Raw genomic sequence first — 17,160 nt, 5'->3', positions numbered from 1 at the left:
TGTGTGTGTGTGTGTGTGTGTGCGTGCAGGAGCTTGCTGCAGTGCTCCGTGTGGCAGGAGTGGATGCTCTCTCTGTGCTTCATCAACCCACGAAACAGCGAGGAGCAGAAAATCACAGAGATGGTGTACGCCGTCTTCCGCATCCTGCTCTACCACGCTATCAAATATGAGTGGGGCGGCTGGCGCGTCTGGGTGGACACCTTGTCCATCACGCACTCCAAGGTCAGGGCGCTCATTATATCCAACCACTACACACACACTGGGCTCACCTCATCTGCTTCATTTCCTTCTTTTTTTGCATTATTACTGTTCTCCTTAGTTATCTGCTGTAAACAGACAGGCCGAATTTACATTTTTTGCTCACATCCAGCCCTGTGATTGAAACCGTTACCGTCCTCCTCCTCACATTGATTCCAGCCAAAAAGGATAGCAGGAGTCAAAGCCGTCCGCTGCGTCACCCATACGTTTAAATCTGACATAATGCAGTTCCCCAAATGAGAAATTAGTGCGCATTATCATCTGACCCTCTAACTTGCAGCCTAGCCGAGCTGGGTAATTGAATCCTGCCTCTCGGTGTCCGTCAGATTAGGCTTTGCAAGATGTATAATGATTACAATTTAAGAGCAAGTTGCAGTATAAACCAAAGGGAACGAGTCCACCTTCCCTTCCACTCTTAATTTCTGCGCAGGGTCGATTTCATTCACGCTGCACAGATAAAAATAAACTTCTGGCACTTCTTGTTTCCACAGGCAGAACTCAGAACACTGCTTTAGAAATTCACTGTTTATATCATATTACCCTGCACTGTTCCATCGCAGTGAAGTAATTGAGGTTGGTGTCAGATTGTGGTCTGGGGGGCTTTTTAAGTCTGGCAGATTGAAGGTTGAGTTAAAGAAGTGCTTGTGATATGAGACTGCAGTGTGGAGGTGCTGTGTGTGAGGGCGTCCAGTAGGGGGCAGAGGCAGACTGGCTGGCTGCTGAACAGCATGTTAGCAGTAGGGTGAGTGGGCTATATGTGTGATATCCTAAACCCCCCCAGAGCACCCCTTGGAAACCTCTAAAGACTGTGGAATTAACCTGCAGTGAATACAACAGAGGTAGATGGAAGAGAAAGAAAGTGCCTTGTGTTTTTTGTGTAAAGATAAAGCCCAGTGTGAGTTTCATTGACGCATGCCTCCATCAGATCAAGTCTTTCTCTGCTCCTGTCTTTCTTTTTTAACCATTTATCAACCAACCTCGCCTCAGTGTAGCACTTGGATAAAGGCGGGTTGAGCTTTTTGTTGTACAGTACGTTATTATTAGAGGCCATCGCATAAATTTTGTCTGTGAATCAACCAATGCAGTTTAAAGGTGTAAGAAATGTGTAAGTTGCAGAGATGCTGAGTGGGAATCTCTGAAGGTAGGGTGGGTGCTAGCCAGTCAGATCCGTGCATCTGCTATAAAAAAAGCTAAAGAAACTCAATTGCAATTTTATTGTCCCGTTTGATAGATTTCCTGCCACCTTTGTAGCAGCAAAGCTGTTTGTCACTGTTGCTCTCTCCTCCCACTGCTGCAGGGCTACGCACATGATTGCACACACACACACACACACACACACACACACACACACACACACAGAAACCTGTTTTTGTGTGAATCTGAGTTAGCAGGCACATTCTCACTGTGGCCTCTCTCCTCCTGAGCTCCAGAAGTCATTCTCTCAGAGTCCAATGAATATTCATCAGAACTGTGCAGGAACCACCAGAGAAACAAACCCCGTAAATGTAGCCGACCCACTGGGAGCTTCTTGATCAGTGCACAAATGCTTTCAGAGACATTTTTGCACAATTTCTCTACAGATTTTAGAATTGATTTCATTCGGTTCCATCCATATGTTGCGATTTGACAAGTTTACCCCCATTAACATATTACCTGAGTTTTTTTTAAGCCCCTTTAAATCTGTTTTGACTTATAGTGTTTGGCACAGGTTTGCTATTTTATTCAGCAAGATGTCAAATTTTTCCAAGAAAAAAGTTTTGTTTTTATTGGCCCACTAATATAATACAGTTATTGCTTCAGCAGATCATGCTTGGAATGTCCAAATAGTTGCATTGAACTTATAGTAAATTATTTTCATTTATTTCATTTCTGTGCCAGTCAAGCACATATTTCGCTCTCCTCGACCTGCACAGTCTTTGCTCGGTGTGTCTGCCTGTGTTTCCAGGCACAGACAGCTGTTCCTGCAGGTGGGCGCGCTGACACAACAGCCCTCACACCCTGAGCCCACGCACCTACCCAAGGTGCCCCTCGTCCATCTCTGCGCACAAATCAGATTGAAAAGTAGATCGCCAAAAGAAAAAGATTGGAGCATGAAGGTGCCTTCGTCCTTCAGCCTCCCACCGTCGGCTAACTTCATTACACCTGCCAGACATTTTACCACAGAGATAAATGCAAGAAGAAATGAGCCAACAGCTCTTTTTGTGGAAATATAATATGTGGTAAATCTAGCCTTTTTACAGTGATGCTGAAAATTGGAGCAGTTTTCAAAGAATTTTAATTGCAGCTAATTTTCTCTTTCACGCTGACATTCTCAATAGTATACCCAAACAGTTTTGTCCCCACCCCTGGGGTAATTGAGACCTTATACACTTGAGAGTGAAGCTGTGGTTCTTGGCAAACAGTGTCAGGTGGATGCATTGACAGCTGGACAAAGGAAAGAGGAAGACAAGGAAAAGCCAATGCTAGATAATAGCCAAGCATCAGGGGTTGTCTATACACGGAAACCAGTTGCCTTCAAGATCCATGTCAAGCATTTTATGCATGTCGCACTGGTTATACGGATCAAAAAACATGAAACTGTCATGAAATTAGGAGCAGTCAGCTGATAAAACACAGAAAAAAACATTTCCATGTACAGTAGAGTGAAGGATCCCCACACAGCCTTCTTTTTGTGATAGAAATTCCAGATAAGGACTCCAGCATATTATTGGGTCGGAAAGCTGCACACTAAAATATTTTCACAAGCAGCATGGAAGAAAGATAATGCAGCAGGAGTGTAACCGGCAGCAGATGACATTGATTTTAGGAGGAGGAGGAGGAGGAATTGCATTTAGTTAATCGGATTAGGGCCATGCTGCCCTCCCTGTCCCCCCCCTCCCCTTTGTTTTGTGGTTGGTCCCTATCTATTTATCTAAATGGGGGCTCCCAGGCTCCTACTGTGTGGGTCTCCCAAGATCAGCACTACTACCCTGACCTGCAACTAGTAGCACACAGCCCAAAAGCAGAAACACTGCTAGATTAGGGTTCTAGTGATGTATTTTTTATGAATAGAGTCATTTTTAGAAAAAGCCTTTGTGTAATGAAACTTAAAATATTGCAGTAAACATTATTTTTGTGCCCGCGTGGCCTCTTCCTGTCATCTGTATGATCCGGCCATGCTGTGTGCAGTTAATACCATGTTACCTGTCACATTAGTAAAACCCACCATGTTTTTGAACATTACCATAACATTTTTCCATACCCCACTGAGGCCAGGCCAAGTCATGGAGGAGAGTGAAATTAGATTAGATCAGCCCTGATGTCTTAGCCACCCAAGGCAGTTTCTATATATTGTTGCAAGGCTAAATGCTCTTTCAAAAACCACAGAGACATATACTACCTCTGTCTAGTGGTAACTGGATCCGTTGCAGAGCCCCATTTAAGGCCAACATATATCATCTTAATGTACAAACTGCATCCTGAATCTATGACGTGATGTTCTTCGGCGAGCTCCAACATCATTTCCATAGCAGCACTCTGAATGCAGCCTTTTAATTGCTAAAAATGCTAAATGTCAAATTAAGCTCAAACTAATGGGGTAGAAGGTCTTGTGGTGTGATCACTGGGAAGAAGGGGGAGGGGGGTGGACTACTGGTGCATTTAGAACAGGCTGTGCACTCAGAAAGCAGTTATAGATTACCGATCACTGCTTCCTGCTAGAGAAGATTAATGAGCACCCGTGTTGCAGGCTAATTTAGAACAATAACGCCTAATTAATTACAAATAATCAGCCTCTCCCTCCTTTCCTTTCGTCTTTTCCCCATTGCTCACTTTCTTCCCAGTCCTTCCCCACCATTTCTCATATTTCCTCCTCCCTTTTGATCTCTCGTCTGTTCTCATGCTCATTTCGCTCTTTCTCTCCTGTCCAAATAGCCCCAGGTGAAAAGGCAGCAGAGTAGGCCTCATTTCATGCCCCTCCAGCACCAGACCATCTTTGACTTTCTGTCCTCTAAGCCAAGTGATTAATGCAGGGTCTTAAATTAGGCGTGGGAGGATTTGCCAATGCTGGACATGCACTCGGCACAGCTAACAGACACACTCTAATAGTATCTACTGCTAATCTATGACTGCTTACATGGATGGGCTCTTCCTCGAATGCCACTGCAGGCCGTTGTTGCTATAGACTAGCAGTCTGCTCGACCCATATCAGATGTAAGAAGACTGATAGAGGTTAATAGGCTGTGAGCAGCTCGCACATAAGTGAATGGAAATGTTTTAAATATGGTCCAATTGACCACAAATGATCCCACAGGGCATCAGTAAACAACAGAAGAACCTTTTTAACTGTATGTCCGTGTCTCCAGATCAAATAGGAAGTGTGGGCCTTGAGCAGGAGCAAAGATACCACTATTCTACTAAAAAGAACCTGGCGCTAGTTCGGTGCAGGTGCTTAACTGGTTCCAAAATGGTGCCTCCAAAGAACCAGTTTGCTATTCCATAGGCCAAGAGCCAAGTCTGACCCACTTCATTACATCAGTGTAAAATGTGATCAACTGACTGGACACATGCTGCAACCTGCTGGTTGTAGTTTTAGAAATGGTGGTTGATAGCTTTCGGTATTCATGGTTGTGGTCTGTTACCCCCCCACCACATGGTCACATTCATATATGCATATATTCGCTGATATATACAAACAGGAAAATTTGACCCACGGTGTTTATTTGCAGGTAACCTTTGAGCAACACAAAGAGAATCTGTCCCGCATGTTCCGTCAGTACCAGCGACAGGAATCTGCAGGCTCGGTCCGAACTATTTCTGGTGCCAGCCAAAGCATGGAGACCATGGAAAGTGTAAGCAGTTCCCCGGCCGAGGAGTCGGCTCCTTCTACTGTCATTGAACTGACGGTGGACTCGCCGTCCAGTCCAACCGGCGCCTCCAGCCCAACGGAACCTTCTGATGAAGCCAAGCCTGCATCCGTCACCGTGTCCAACATCCTGGAAGGCGCGGGAGATTACGAGCAAAAGCTGGATGAGAATAATGAACCTACTGTGACCCAAGAGAAAGAGGAGCAGATTAAAGAGCCCAAGGGGTCTACTGAAGAGAGGAGAGATCATCCACAAACACCGGTTCGTGATGGGGAGGTAACGGAGGATGGCGGTGCAGTGAAAATGGCTGATGTGTCTACAATGGAGGTACCGGTTACGGACAAGAGAGATGAGAGTGAACCAAGCAATTCTGAACCGAACTCCATGAATGAAGCTGATATTGAAGCTCCTCCGAGTTCAGAACAAGAAGGGAGGTCAGAAATGTCTTCCGAGGCCACGCCGTGCCTGGAAAACAGCATGCTGGGAGGGGCCTCCGTCTTCAACGAAGACTTGGTAGATGTCTCGTCCGTTAGTGACCAGGTCCAGCCCAGTGACAATGATGATAGCCAAGAGGAGTCATCTGACGTGACCGGTCCAGCCGGAGAAGAAGAGCCAGTGAAGGAGGAGGAAGCCCAAAACGAACACGATGTAGGTGAAGAGGTGAAAGATGAAAAGGTTGGAACAGATGGAAATACCGAGGGGACGACTCCAGCTGGTGTGACGGAAACATCCAAGGATGAAGAAACACTGGAGCAATCTTGCACCACCCCGGCAACCCAGACCTCAGAAACCACCACACCCCCTGCAGTCCAGGAGGTAGAGCCAACATCAGCCTCCGACTCCGACAAACAGCCTTCAGAGGTCGCCGCTGAGGAGCCAACCACATCGGCGCATGTGGACAGTAGCACTGCCGCCTCCAGCTCTGGCAAAACCAAGGAGATCAAAATCGCCAGATTGGACGTGTCCAATGTGGCCTCAGATACGGAGAGACTTGAATTAAAGGAGACGGTACGTATCATTCATTTAGATTTGTGTACAACACTATTGATATGGAATTAAACCGCTCATCTGGCTCTGCAGGAAACTAACCAAACAGCAGGAGGTGGAGGAGGAACATCAGGTCCAAGGAGAGATGGGAGCATGTCAGGCCCTCGATCCACCATGTTTCGCATCCCAGAGTTCCGTTGGTCCCACATGCACCAGCGCCTCCTCACTGACCTGCTCTTCTCTGTCGAAACAGAAATCCAGATGTGGAGGAGGTGGGGCAACAACCTGCCTTTTACTGAAGCGTGAGCTTAGCATCACGTTACTTCTTAAACATCATAGAAAACGTTATATCTTCCCTTCCCTTTGTTTTTCACACTTTTCAGTCACTCCACAAAGACCATTCTGGACTTTGTGAACAGCAGCGAGAACGTTGTGTTTGTCCACAACAGCATACACCTCATCTCTCAGGTGGTGGATAACCTCATCATGGCCTGTGGAGGCATTTTACCCCTGCTCTCTGCTGCCACCTCTTCTACGGTGAGTGTCATGACACCCTCCGTGGGTGTTTTGGTTCCATCTGCTGCCTGCAGGCCTTTTTTAACTGACCGCATATTAACATAGCAAGAAATGATAAGATCAACACGCACATCCTTATTACTGTCCTTATTTTCATCCACCAGCATGAACTGGAGAACATCGAACCCTCTCAAGGTTTGACAGTGGAAGCCTCCGTCACCTTCTTACAGCGCCTCATCAACCTGGTGGACGTTCTCATTTTTGCCAGCTCCCTCAACTTCACGGAGATAGAAGCAGAGAAAAACATGTCGTCTGGTGGCGTCCTTCGGCAGTGTCTTCGTCTTGGTATGTTCAACCCTCATTTTCTTCAGCAAAAAACCCTGGCCAGTTAAATGCCCCAGTTCAGCTGGATTGCTGGTCCCCTTCCTCCCCTCTCTGGTTTTGCATCTTTTTCTACTGCTTTAACGGGGCGCTCCATCCTCCCGATGATTGATCTATCTCATATCAGCAGGCAGTATCCTCCAGTATTAGCTTCAGTCATGGCTCCCTGTTGCCTTTTCTTCCTCTCCAGCTGCTGAGCTTCCTCGTCTCTTGTACTCCCCTCGTATCAGCTCACTCTTATCTTGTTATTATAACCCCACTGCATGGCAATACTCTAAAAAGGCTTCTATCATGATGTAGTGACTCTCCCATAAGTGCAGCGTAGCCTCAGGCCCTTTTCTGAGGCATGTTTCAGGTTACATTACAGTTTCCTCTGACTGCGTCAGAAGCCGAGCCTCGCTCGAGATGAATAAAAGATACAAAATTCTTTCATTATTCATTTTATTTGATGCTTTTTCTTTTTCAAAGAGATATACTGTACATTGTGTGCACACATTGCTCTGCTCTGTGTGAGCAATGACCAATATGCAGGTATCAGTTTCCCCCTAAGTTGTTTATTACAGCAAAGGTGTGCCGACCAAAAAAAAGCACTTCTCCCTCATATTACGGCCCTCGCTACTGCCGGGGTTTTGATGCTAGCATAATACAGGTCCTATTTTAGAACACAGCCGTTATAGAATGAATATTTGATGAGGTATACGCTCCCCATTGCTGGCACCTAATCTGATTTTGTAAGACTGTAACAAGGTTTTAGCATCTTTACCCCTCCCTTCCCTCTCTTTTTATAAATGGCCGTATGAAAGAGTAGTCCTAATGGAAAAACCGAGCCCGTTTCCAGACGGAATAAGTCCCGCCTTAGTAATCTAAATGGCTCAGAGTTAACATTTGTCAGTTGTCAAGTGCATAGCAAAGGGGGTTGGGAGGGTCCCCGCCCGAGGAGCATTACAGAGCGTGCCAGTTTTGAACCCAACTCGAATTGTTGAACCATATTTTTTGTAATGTGACAAAAGAATGTGTCTTCCTGCCACCTCAGCACATGCCCAAGCTAGCAGTGTCATTTGTTATGGGAGCTCCACTCTGGATTTGATTCAAGAGCACACCCACACGCTGCGACCTTGGGAGGAGAGGTGGAGCAGGGAAGAGTGAACGATGCTGCCACAGCTGGTCAGGGTGCTGACCTTGCCGCAGCCTCACTTCATCCCTTTGCTTTTGTCTCTCGATTCTTCTTAAGGATGTTCCTCTGAGAATTGCTGTAGTTACATGTTACCATGCTGTGTGTCTCTCTCCCTCACCCCTCCTCAGTCTGTGCTATGGCAGTGAGAAACTGTCTGGAGTGTCAGCAAGCCCAGTTCAAGCAGGGCAAAGATGGGACAGCACACACTTGCACAGCTCTGCCCGGAAATGTACTCGGAGCATCCAAATCTGCATCCGCACAGGCGAGTCAGGCACCATCTCCATCTCCTCGTTTCAACATAAACACATTCACTTCCTGGTCTGGTTTAACTATTTGAATGAAAATATAAAGCTGAATTCCCTCGTATTCTGCTGCATAATTAATGAGACTGGTATTCCCAGACTCAGAAGGAGTCTTGTGTCTGTCCAGCGGTAGCAGCCAAGTGTTACCGCCTTAGCTCATATGTTATTGTATTACCACACTGGCTGCTATTTGTAACACCACACAAGACCTTTTGTCATTGGCCCTTTGATTTGATACAGTTGCTTCCAGTAATGGCATGCTGTTTTTCCCTGAACTGGGTGTTAAAGCTCATTTATAATGCATTCGCTCCATAGAAAAGCTATTATGTTAAGGACACGCTCCCATGAGGGATGTCTTCCCTAAGCTGTGAAACCTTACTCTCGTCCACAAAGTGCGCATGGATTAATAGGCATCCCGGTAGGTGTAAAACTAGCCCCGCACCATTTAGCTGATTGTTGATTTTCATACATGCAGAGTCCAGTTGACGCAGTGACAGGTGGAATGTCTCCAGTGAGGGATTTGGACAGGCTTCTTCAGGATATGGACATCAACCGCCTCAGGGCTGTTGTCTTCAGAGATATTGTGAGTGGAACATAAAAGTCACCCAAGAGCCGCATTCAGCAGCTTAACTCAACGCCCATAACGAAGCCATAAAGGCCCAGGTCGTTTAGTGGATTTTGTTTGTTTCAGGAGGACAGTAAGCAGGCCCAGTTTCTGGCTCTTGCTGTCGTTTACTTCATCTCTGTCCTCATGGTGTCCAAGTACCGCGACATCCTGGAGCCCCACAATGACAAGAAGCATCCTCAGCGCTCACAGTCAGCCAGGAGCACAGGTATCCCTCCGCAAATAAAAAGAGAGCATCTTCTCCGAAATATATCCCTATCGGGAATGTTTGCAATTGCTCCTATTCCATTCCCACCTTACAGAGTTGATCAACATTTTCCCTTCCCTGTATCTTAGATAGCAGCACCATTTCCGGTGAGGTAGAGAACGGCGTGTCCATCCGACGGTATGACTCTGGCATCGGCGATGATCACACCTCAACCGCCGCCAGCGAAGGAGATCTGTCATCCACCGGCGTGACTCACGGCCCAGACGCCATCTCGGAAGCCCTGTCCACTTTATCTTCTGAGGTCAGACCTTCTCTACCTGCTGACTCAAAGGGGAAGAATGTGAAGGACATCCTTCGCAGCCTCGTGAGCCCTCCGTCCGATGACGTAACGGTGGATCCGAATCTGCTGCCACCGTCTTTTCTGGGGAGTATGGGAGACAGGACCAGGGAATCCTTCCGCTCATTCGACAGGTGAGCGCTCCGGTTTTACACATGCGCCTAAAACGTGGTCTAAAATTAATTCAGTGTTGCAGACCTGCGAACCTCAACAGTGTCTCTCCAGCACATATGGTGCATATTTTCCTGTGATTCTTCAAACTTCACATTTGATCGTTTTGTTCATTTATCTCAACATATCTGCGGGGGACCTCGAACCCATCCCCGTGGTATTGTCAGAGAAGGCTTTGGTGAATTTTTGAAAAAGTCTGCAACAGAATTCCTTTTGAAATGTGGTTCATAGGTTTTTTTTCCTCCATCTTTTACGCTTTCTTGCTTCCTTTCTTCTTTCTTTAAAATACACACACACGGCCTTACAGTGAATGTCTCTCAAGGAAAACAGGAGTCCTGTCTTGGACGACGTTGACGGAAAACTGTTTCTTTTCAGCATCTCGCTGATATTCAGCGACACTCTTTTATCGTCTCCCCTGCTGCTGATCTAATGGTTGAGGCATTAGCTGCCGTCTTTTTGTCTGGCACAAAAGCTGTTTAGTCTGGAGGTGCAGGGATGAGCAGTCAGGACTAAGACCTCAAAAGCTGAGCCTTGTGCTGCAGCCACAGACGGGTGCAGGTGAGAGAAGATGGTCACAGGTCTGGTTTGCATTTAGACATGTTCACAAGTGCAGAGGGGGGCAAGGGTGGTCGAGAGTTGGGAGTTGGGAGGGGGGGTTAACCAAGTCTCCAAGGGGGTTATGTCAAGTCACGGTTTTCATGTACTGTAAAAAAACCATTTCTTTGTTTCCCTGACTCTCTGAAACACTCAACTTGCTTACCCCCAGCTGTGGGAATTCCACGGCATGTCTGTGATCGTGCGTCTTTATCTGAGGAATGCTTTGTCAGGTCTCAGGACTCTCCTCATATCAGGGGGATTAGACTGGCTCCTGTCCGCTGAGCACTCGGTATGACGAGAGGACGTCAGGAGAACTGGAGAACATAGGCTAACAGCTCCCTTGAAGCCTATGGGAGCCCAGGCGCACATGGCGGACATTAAGCTAGCTCTTTTTTAAGAGAAAATGTGTTGTAGAACTGTGCACATGTCAGCCTAAAATGATGAGCTGACAATATTCACTTTGTTGTCACTAACTTTTTATTTTGAATGTATGAACCCAGCATTGCTGCTCTAATACCAGTACGGTTTCAGCACTAGGATCCTAAAACCTTTCTGGCCATCCAGTGACTGTGCCTAAAAATATACAGTACATATAAGGTCACACATACCAGCAAATGTATTTAATGATATCACCACAGTGATCAGGAAGAAATTGCTTCTGCATGATACTCTGTACTTGATTATTCATCATATTATCATTTTTCAAGATCAGAGGCACAAGTGTATTTGTTGGATCAGTAACACGGACAATAGCTTTTCCTCCTGACCCGACTCTGAGTGCCACATGCACAGATATCATCCGGCAAACATGCATTATTTGTGAAACTTTGGAGTTCTTTCTTATTCAGCTGTTTAAAATGGAGAACAAATCCAGCCAATCATCACAGCAGAGGCTAACTCATTCATTCATATATTCACGTGGAAGAAATAGTTTTCTTTTATTCTCAGCTGCCAGTTGGATAGTGTCTTCTATATTTATTCCATTACCTCCTCCTTTTACTAGTATATCAGTCTATGTCTAATCCTTGGCTTCGCTGACTAGCTACCATGCATGCAGGCATGTTCTGTGTTTATTATTTTGTTTTAATGACCCTATCACTGCTCAACATCTCCCACGTACCAGTAAGCCTCCCAGTGACACCAGTTCAAGCCAGAGCTGACATTCTGCACTGACATCTCCTGCCAAAACATGGCAACCTTCCACTTACCAAGGGGGCTCGGATTTACGAGAGTAAATGCACGAACAAAGCCGGGATCTCCCAGATAAAAACTGCGGCGGGTTGGTCAGGGGGCAAAGTATCACCGCTGATTTATGTACTAGTAGAAACCTGCTGGATTTCTCCCATCCATTTCTCAGCCATGCCCCTGTTATGACAGCCAGTCTGCAAATATTTGCTGACACTAACCAGAACTAAACAGTGTCATTGTACAAGCCGGTGATTTAGTCTGCATGTTTAAGCAGAATATGCGTGTGTTAGACACTGGAGTATACATACTGCAGTTGTTTGCATTCCTGGCAATAGCCTGTTCACGCATGTGAGAGTTTATGTACAGATGAGTCTTGTAGATGTTGATGTGTTGCTAGTGGACTTTTTTTTGGGAATACGGTTAGTACGTGGGGCACAAACACAGCTGAGTTCTCCCTGTTTGGTTTTCTGCATCGTATTTAAAGAAAAGAAAGAATCAAATGTGTTGATCTCTAGTGATGCAAAGGAACGAGTCTAGCAAACGCCATCGTCCATTTTAAATTCCTAAAAGCTTTTATAGCTTGCTTTGAGTCCAATTTAATTAGTCTATTCAACTTTAACAGTATGAACACTGCTAAAATGATGCTGTTTGCACTAATAGTTTTACTACATGACATTTGATTACTGTGCCAACAATGTGATTCAATTACTCGTACTGTAGTAGGTGAAGTTTAAGAATTAGGAAGTTTGTCATTTCTTTCCTTTACTCTTGAGTGTAGATGGAGAGTAACTAATTATATTCTGCATTTATATTTATACCAAATCATGCCTGTATAATTCACAGACGTCGTCAGGTAAATGCCCCTCCCACACCTGCCCACAGGGTCCAGTCTGAGAACAATTCTATCACCAAGTGGATTCAAAACACATGTTTAAATACAAAATCATGATGAATTAAAGAATGATTATTCACCTGTGTGAGATTTCCGTAAAGTTAAAGGTACGATTCTAGAGAGAGGCAATTGACAATACAAATGCACACACAAACACTCTTACTTGTTCTGTTTTACCTGAAAAAGCAAAGATTACTGGAATCATAGTATTTACTGCATGCATTTGTTGGGGAGCCTTTAAATAATTCAACTACAGTAAAACACACACACACCCTGGGCTCCTCTTTGTGGCTTGAGCGGAGCCGCTGACGGCTGATTAATCGACTGGGGCGGCCCACTCATGATAAGTGTGGCTAATGACCTGCTGAATAATTCACTGGGTCTTTGCTACGGAACAGATGGAAGGCCAAACTCATACATGGATGTGTTTGCTGACAGACCTATGCACAAATGCATATATTTGTAGTCTCAGTGTGCATATATTCAAATACACGTGGACACGCGCTCCTTTGTCTCTTCTTCTCCGCCCGCTGTTGACACCTGTGGTGTGCCTTGTCAGCTCCACCCTTGTTGCTTGATACCCCCGTCTGGTCTGCTTACTGTCGGGACAGCAGAAAAGTTAGCAGAAACTCTTATCTTCTACCTCCCTGGCCGTCAGTACTGATTTCACTCATTTCTGTCAGTGCTTTTCTGCGTCACTCTGGACATTTTCAGTACTTGTTTCTATTTAAAAACCCGTCATGTCACCCGTTTCCTTATACAGCTTTGTTATTCTTGGAAATGCGGAATCGTGCTCCATTTGACACAAAAGTCAACTATTAATAGATCTGCCTTAAATCAAGCAAGGAAATTATTGGATGCTGAAGCCACGAATCTGTCTGCTTCTGCTTCGGAGCTAGGCCCGTCAGCGGGTCCCAGGCTCATTCTGGGACCATGCAGGAATGTCTGCATACTTCTGCTACTTTGTTTTTGTATTTAAATCTCCTGGATTTGGGTTTTATTCTTTACGTGTCCTGGTGAGTTTGCCCTGCTTTGTGTTTCTGAGTGGGACCAGTAGCCAGTGATTATACCCTGCTTTCCCCTGTGTCAGCACTGATAAGTGGGGGCCAGGCTCTCTTTGATATGGCCAGTGGTCTGTCAGAGCCCTGGCCTAAACTGACAGCTTATCTGCATGCTGCTCTCCTCCCATCTGGTGTTCGTCCGATGGGAATTGAACTCCTCTCAGTTCTACCACGGCAGCATGAGAAAACACTTCCTGTTACTTTGCAGGAGTCATATCTAAAGAATGGTGTTATGGTTTTATAGGTACTGTAGCTGGCTTACTTATTCCATCTGTAGGTGCGCAGGCATCATCCTGAAAGTAGCCATGATTTATGTGGACGTAAAACTTTGTTCTCAGATCTTTTGAAAAGCTGCAGAAAATAAAAATGTCTAGAATTAAACACAGTATTCTGTTTTCTTACTTCTTTCTTAGAACAATTAATCATTTTTCTGCTTTGAAATTTGGACATTCTCCTGAAATAGCATAGAGTAAATAACTATGATTGAGTTTTTATCCTTACCCATTGACCAATTTAGTTTTCAAAGCCTGAAGTGAGTTTTTGCATACTTTGTTTCTCCAATTAAAGAATAAAAGGTCTATTAGTTGTACTGTAATTGCAGCAGGCAGCTGTATGGTTTATGGTTAGGAAAAAAAAACCTTAATGAGGTTTAGCATTAAACTGGGCCAAGGTTTCAATGTTTCTGTTATCTGATTCATGCGGTCTTTCAACAGAAGCGTCATTGTTGCACCAAAGAAAAGCGCCCTCGCGCCATCCATCAGCGCCTCCCCTGCGGCCCCAGCAGCCACCGCCACCGCCGCCTCCGTGTCGAGTGGAACGCCGATGGACAGCGTGGCTGTGGTATCCTCTGGCGACGCTGCCCAGAGCACCTCAGCAGAAGCTGCAGCTGGTGAGGACACGCTTAGGTGTGACGTTAGCACCTGGTTGAACCTGCCCCCAAAAGGCTGTTTTGTTTAGAACTCAGTGTCGGCAAAAACTATTAATATTTCTATCTGCATAAATAATGCATCTGTAATTTCCATTGTTGGGTTTATAGATAAGATTAGATGACATTTTGATCGGATTATGTACATGTTAATTTTCCTTGGTGTATAAAATAACATACTAATAACTTTCTTACTGTAAATATTGGTCTGTATTCTTTATTAATCCCCCCTCTACCTTTACTGTGATGTTAGCTTAGGGATCATCCCTTGATTTGTATTCTAAGTGGGTGAATGATGTGTCGTGAATGTGTGCGTTTAGGGTGCTTTTGTCAGTGAGCTGTGCTGAGTAAATATGCTTTGTGTGCTCGTGTGTTTGAATGGGGGGCCGGAGGACTAATGGAGACGTTCATTTACTCCTCTTTGTTTGAAGGGGCTACTTCAGCTTGAGAGGGATACTCTCACCACAGGCCCACATGGTGCTGCTTAACACCTTGCACACACACATTCCAGCCTACATTACACTGTCTGTCATTCCTCAAGAGTTATCCCCGCTCAGAGACTGTCCTGCCTGAAAAAACATGTCTGCTGGAGTACCCGTGGAATCCCACTCCTCCATATTCAACTGGGCATTAGCTTATTTATGAGCCACAGGGAGGTGAATTTACTGCAAGATCAATCAAACACAGACTTTGTTGCTCCGTCTCCAGAATAGAGCCGTAAAGCACAGTTCAGCTGCACAATGAAACAGTCAGGGAAACTGTTAAAATTGGTATGTGATGATTAAATGAATGGAAACAATAAGATAAAAAGAAAGATTGGGATTTTAAGTCGGCTCCCTTGTTAGTGGCTCGTCGTCTACCAGTTATATCAAGCGCTTGATTTTGTGTTTAAGTGTTTAGCTGAAATATTTCAATCTGAAAGTCTTTCAAAGTGTGAAATATGACAGCTGACACGGAAATGTCTCTGAATTGTTGCTTGATAAGGAAGACGTATTGTGCTTGAAATACATCATCTGCTATCTAATCATAAAATTAGACTTGTAGCCTCACTATTTGTCCATAAATCCTTCTACTCCATTCATCTGAATGGATGCCACTATATTAATTCATAACAGGCACCTTTCCACGCTGGTTTATGGTGCTTCTAGTGTGTGTTTGTGTGTGTGTGCGCGCATGTGAGAGCGCATGGCATCCATTTCTTGTCGAGCATCCAGACTAATAACAGAGATCTTTGGTTTCTCCCTGCAGCAGGCTGCCAGGTTCCAGCCAGTGCGAGCCTGCCATCTGTCCCCCCACTCTCCCCTGTGACCCAGAACACAGCCCCCAATATGAGGTGATTCATCTTCTCTCCTCTCGCACACACACAAGCACGCACCCCTGTCTGCTCTTTATGCACGCAAGCACACACAGTCGACTTTAAACGCGCCTCCGAGGATTGTTGATTTGTCCGGTCTCCGCATTAAAATAAATAATATTTTACACATGTGTTTGGTTTGGATTTTGTCCGTTTCGTTTTATTTACCATTGTTTGTAAGTGTGTGTTCTTTGGATTCCATCCCCAGCATCTCGGAACGCCTGGAGCATGCTCTGGAGAAGGCAGCGCCTCTACTTAGAGAGATCTTTGTGGATTTTGCCCCCTTCCTCTCTCGTACCCTGCTGGGCAGCCATGGACAAGAGCTCCTTATTGAGGGCACCAGTAAGTGCTGAAACACAGCAACTATCAAGCGCACATACTTTCAATCAGTGCTTTTATATAGGTGGTCTGTTGGTCATTACGTAGACCTCACTAATCTAAACGCATTAACATCTATGGCCGTTAGTGGAAGAGTGTAATGATTTTTGTTTTTTCTCGTAGCTGTGCTGAATGTTTGTTGGGGGGGCAGGTCAGAGGCCAGGCCACTAATAGCAGTGTTTGGGATGTCTGCTGCCTCCAAACAAAATGGAAAGTTGATTGATAGCTGGGCTAGGGGGGGTGGGAGGCCTGCGTGTTTGTGTGCCTGTGTATGGACGCGCATGTGTCATATAAAGAAAGACCAAAGGGTGTTCTTGAACCATCTCAGCCACTGGACACTTTTAGTGCCCCTTAGCCCCTCCTGAAAGTCCTGACCGTCCCATTAGGGATCAATCGGACATATGCTGGTCTTGTCAGACCTGTAATACAAGGACCAAATGTATTAGTTTACAGTAATATCATGTTGGCTCATTAGGGCCATCAATACTATCTGCTCCCTTGCAGATGGCACAAGGTTAAATCTACTCAGAAAAAAACCAGTGATTTTTAGCAGCATGGTGCAAGAGCATAAATAAGACCTGATAACATGATGCGGAACGTAATAAAAGTCTTGAATAATGAAGCGGCTTGAATATTTAGTAAAGTTCAATAGTATCCCTCTGATGCCTTTGTCTTTGCTTCTCCAGGCCTGGTGTGTATGAAGTCCAGCAGCTCAGTGGTGGAGCTCGTCATGCTGCTGTGTTCACAGGCAAGTCTCTGCCTCCACCCGCCGCCCCTCCGCTGATCTGATTTATCAGGTTCACCTTGAGTGCAGTAAATCTGAGCGGATAGCGAGTCGGCCAACACCTTATCTCCCCAGCGCATTACCCTGTCTACGTTTCCACATTCGCTTCGTCCCGTGGAGAGCGGAGGGAAACCAGAGAGAAGGCATCTCTGGCAGCAAATATTGGTTTGAGGGTCAA

At 45.4% G+C, this 17,160-nt stretch overlaps 1 protein-coding gene across 7 annotated transcripts in view; it reads left to right on the top strand.

Moving 5' to 3' along the window:
- Positions 1 to 17,160, top strand: part of lrba (LPS responsive beige-like anchor protein) — a 126,253-nt gene that overhangs the window by 22,560 nt on the left and 86,533 nt on the right. For 6 of the 7 annotated variants that reach the window (XM_057036405.1, XM_057036401.1, XM_057036404.1 and 3 more), the window contains exons 21-33: positions 30 to 222; positions 4,965 to 6,110; positions 6,183 to 6,361; positions 6,473 to 6,626; positions 6,770 to 6,950; positions 8,289 to 8,422; positions 8,938 to 9,045; positions 9,154 to 9,295; positions 9,424 to 9,766; positions 14,255 to 14,430; positions 15,715 to 15,799; positions 16,029 to 16,162; positions 16,885 to 16,946. In XM_057036405.1, the coding sequence (XP_056892385.1) occupies positions 30 to 222; positions 4,965 to 6,110; positions 6,183 to 6,361; positions 6,473 to 6,626; positions 6,770 to 6,950; positions 8,289 to 8,422; positions 8,938 to 9,045; positions 9,154 to 9,295; positions 9,424 to 9,766; positions 14,255 to 14,430; positions 15,715 to 15,799; positions 16,029 to 16,162; positions 16,885 to 16,946 (3,037 nt within the window). The remainder of the gene's footprint in view (positions 1 to 29; positions 223 to 4,964; positions 6,111 to 6,182; positions 6,362 to 6,472; positions 6,627 to 6,769; positions 6,951 to 8,288; positions 8,423 to 8,937; positions 9,046 to 9,153; positions 9,296 to 9,423; positions 9,767 to 14,254; positions 14,431 to 15,714; positions 15,800 to 16,028; positions 16,163 to 16,884; positions 16,947 to 17,160) is intronic. The other variant, XM_057036402.1, reaches the window with a different exon arrangement.

This window comes from Takifugu flavidus, chromosome 6, assembly GCF_003711565.1.
Source record: "Takifugu flavidus isolate HTHZ2018 chromosome 6, ASM371156v2, whole genome shotgun sequence".
Lineage (NCBI taxonomy): Eukaryota > Metazoa > Chordata > Actinopteri > Tetraodontiformes > Tetraodontidae > Takifugu > Takifugu flavidus.
The sequence above is the reverse complement of the archived record's forward strand: the minus strand, read 5'-3'. Positions and strand labels throughout refer to the sequence as shown.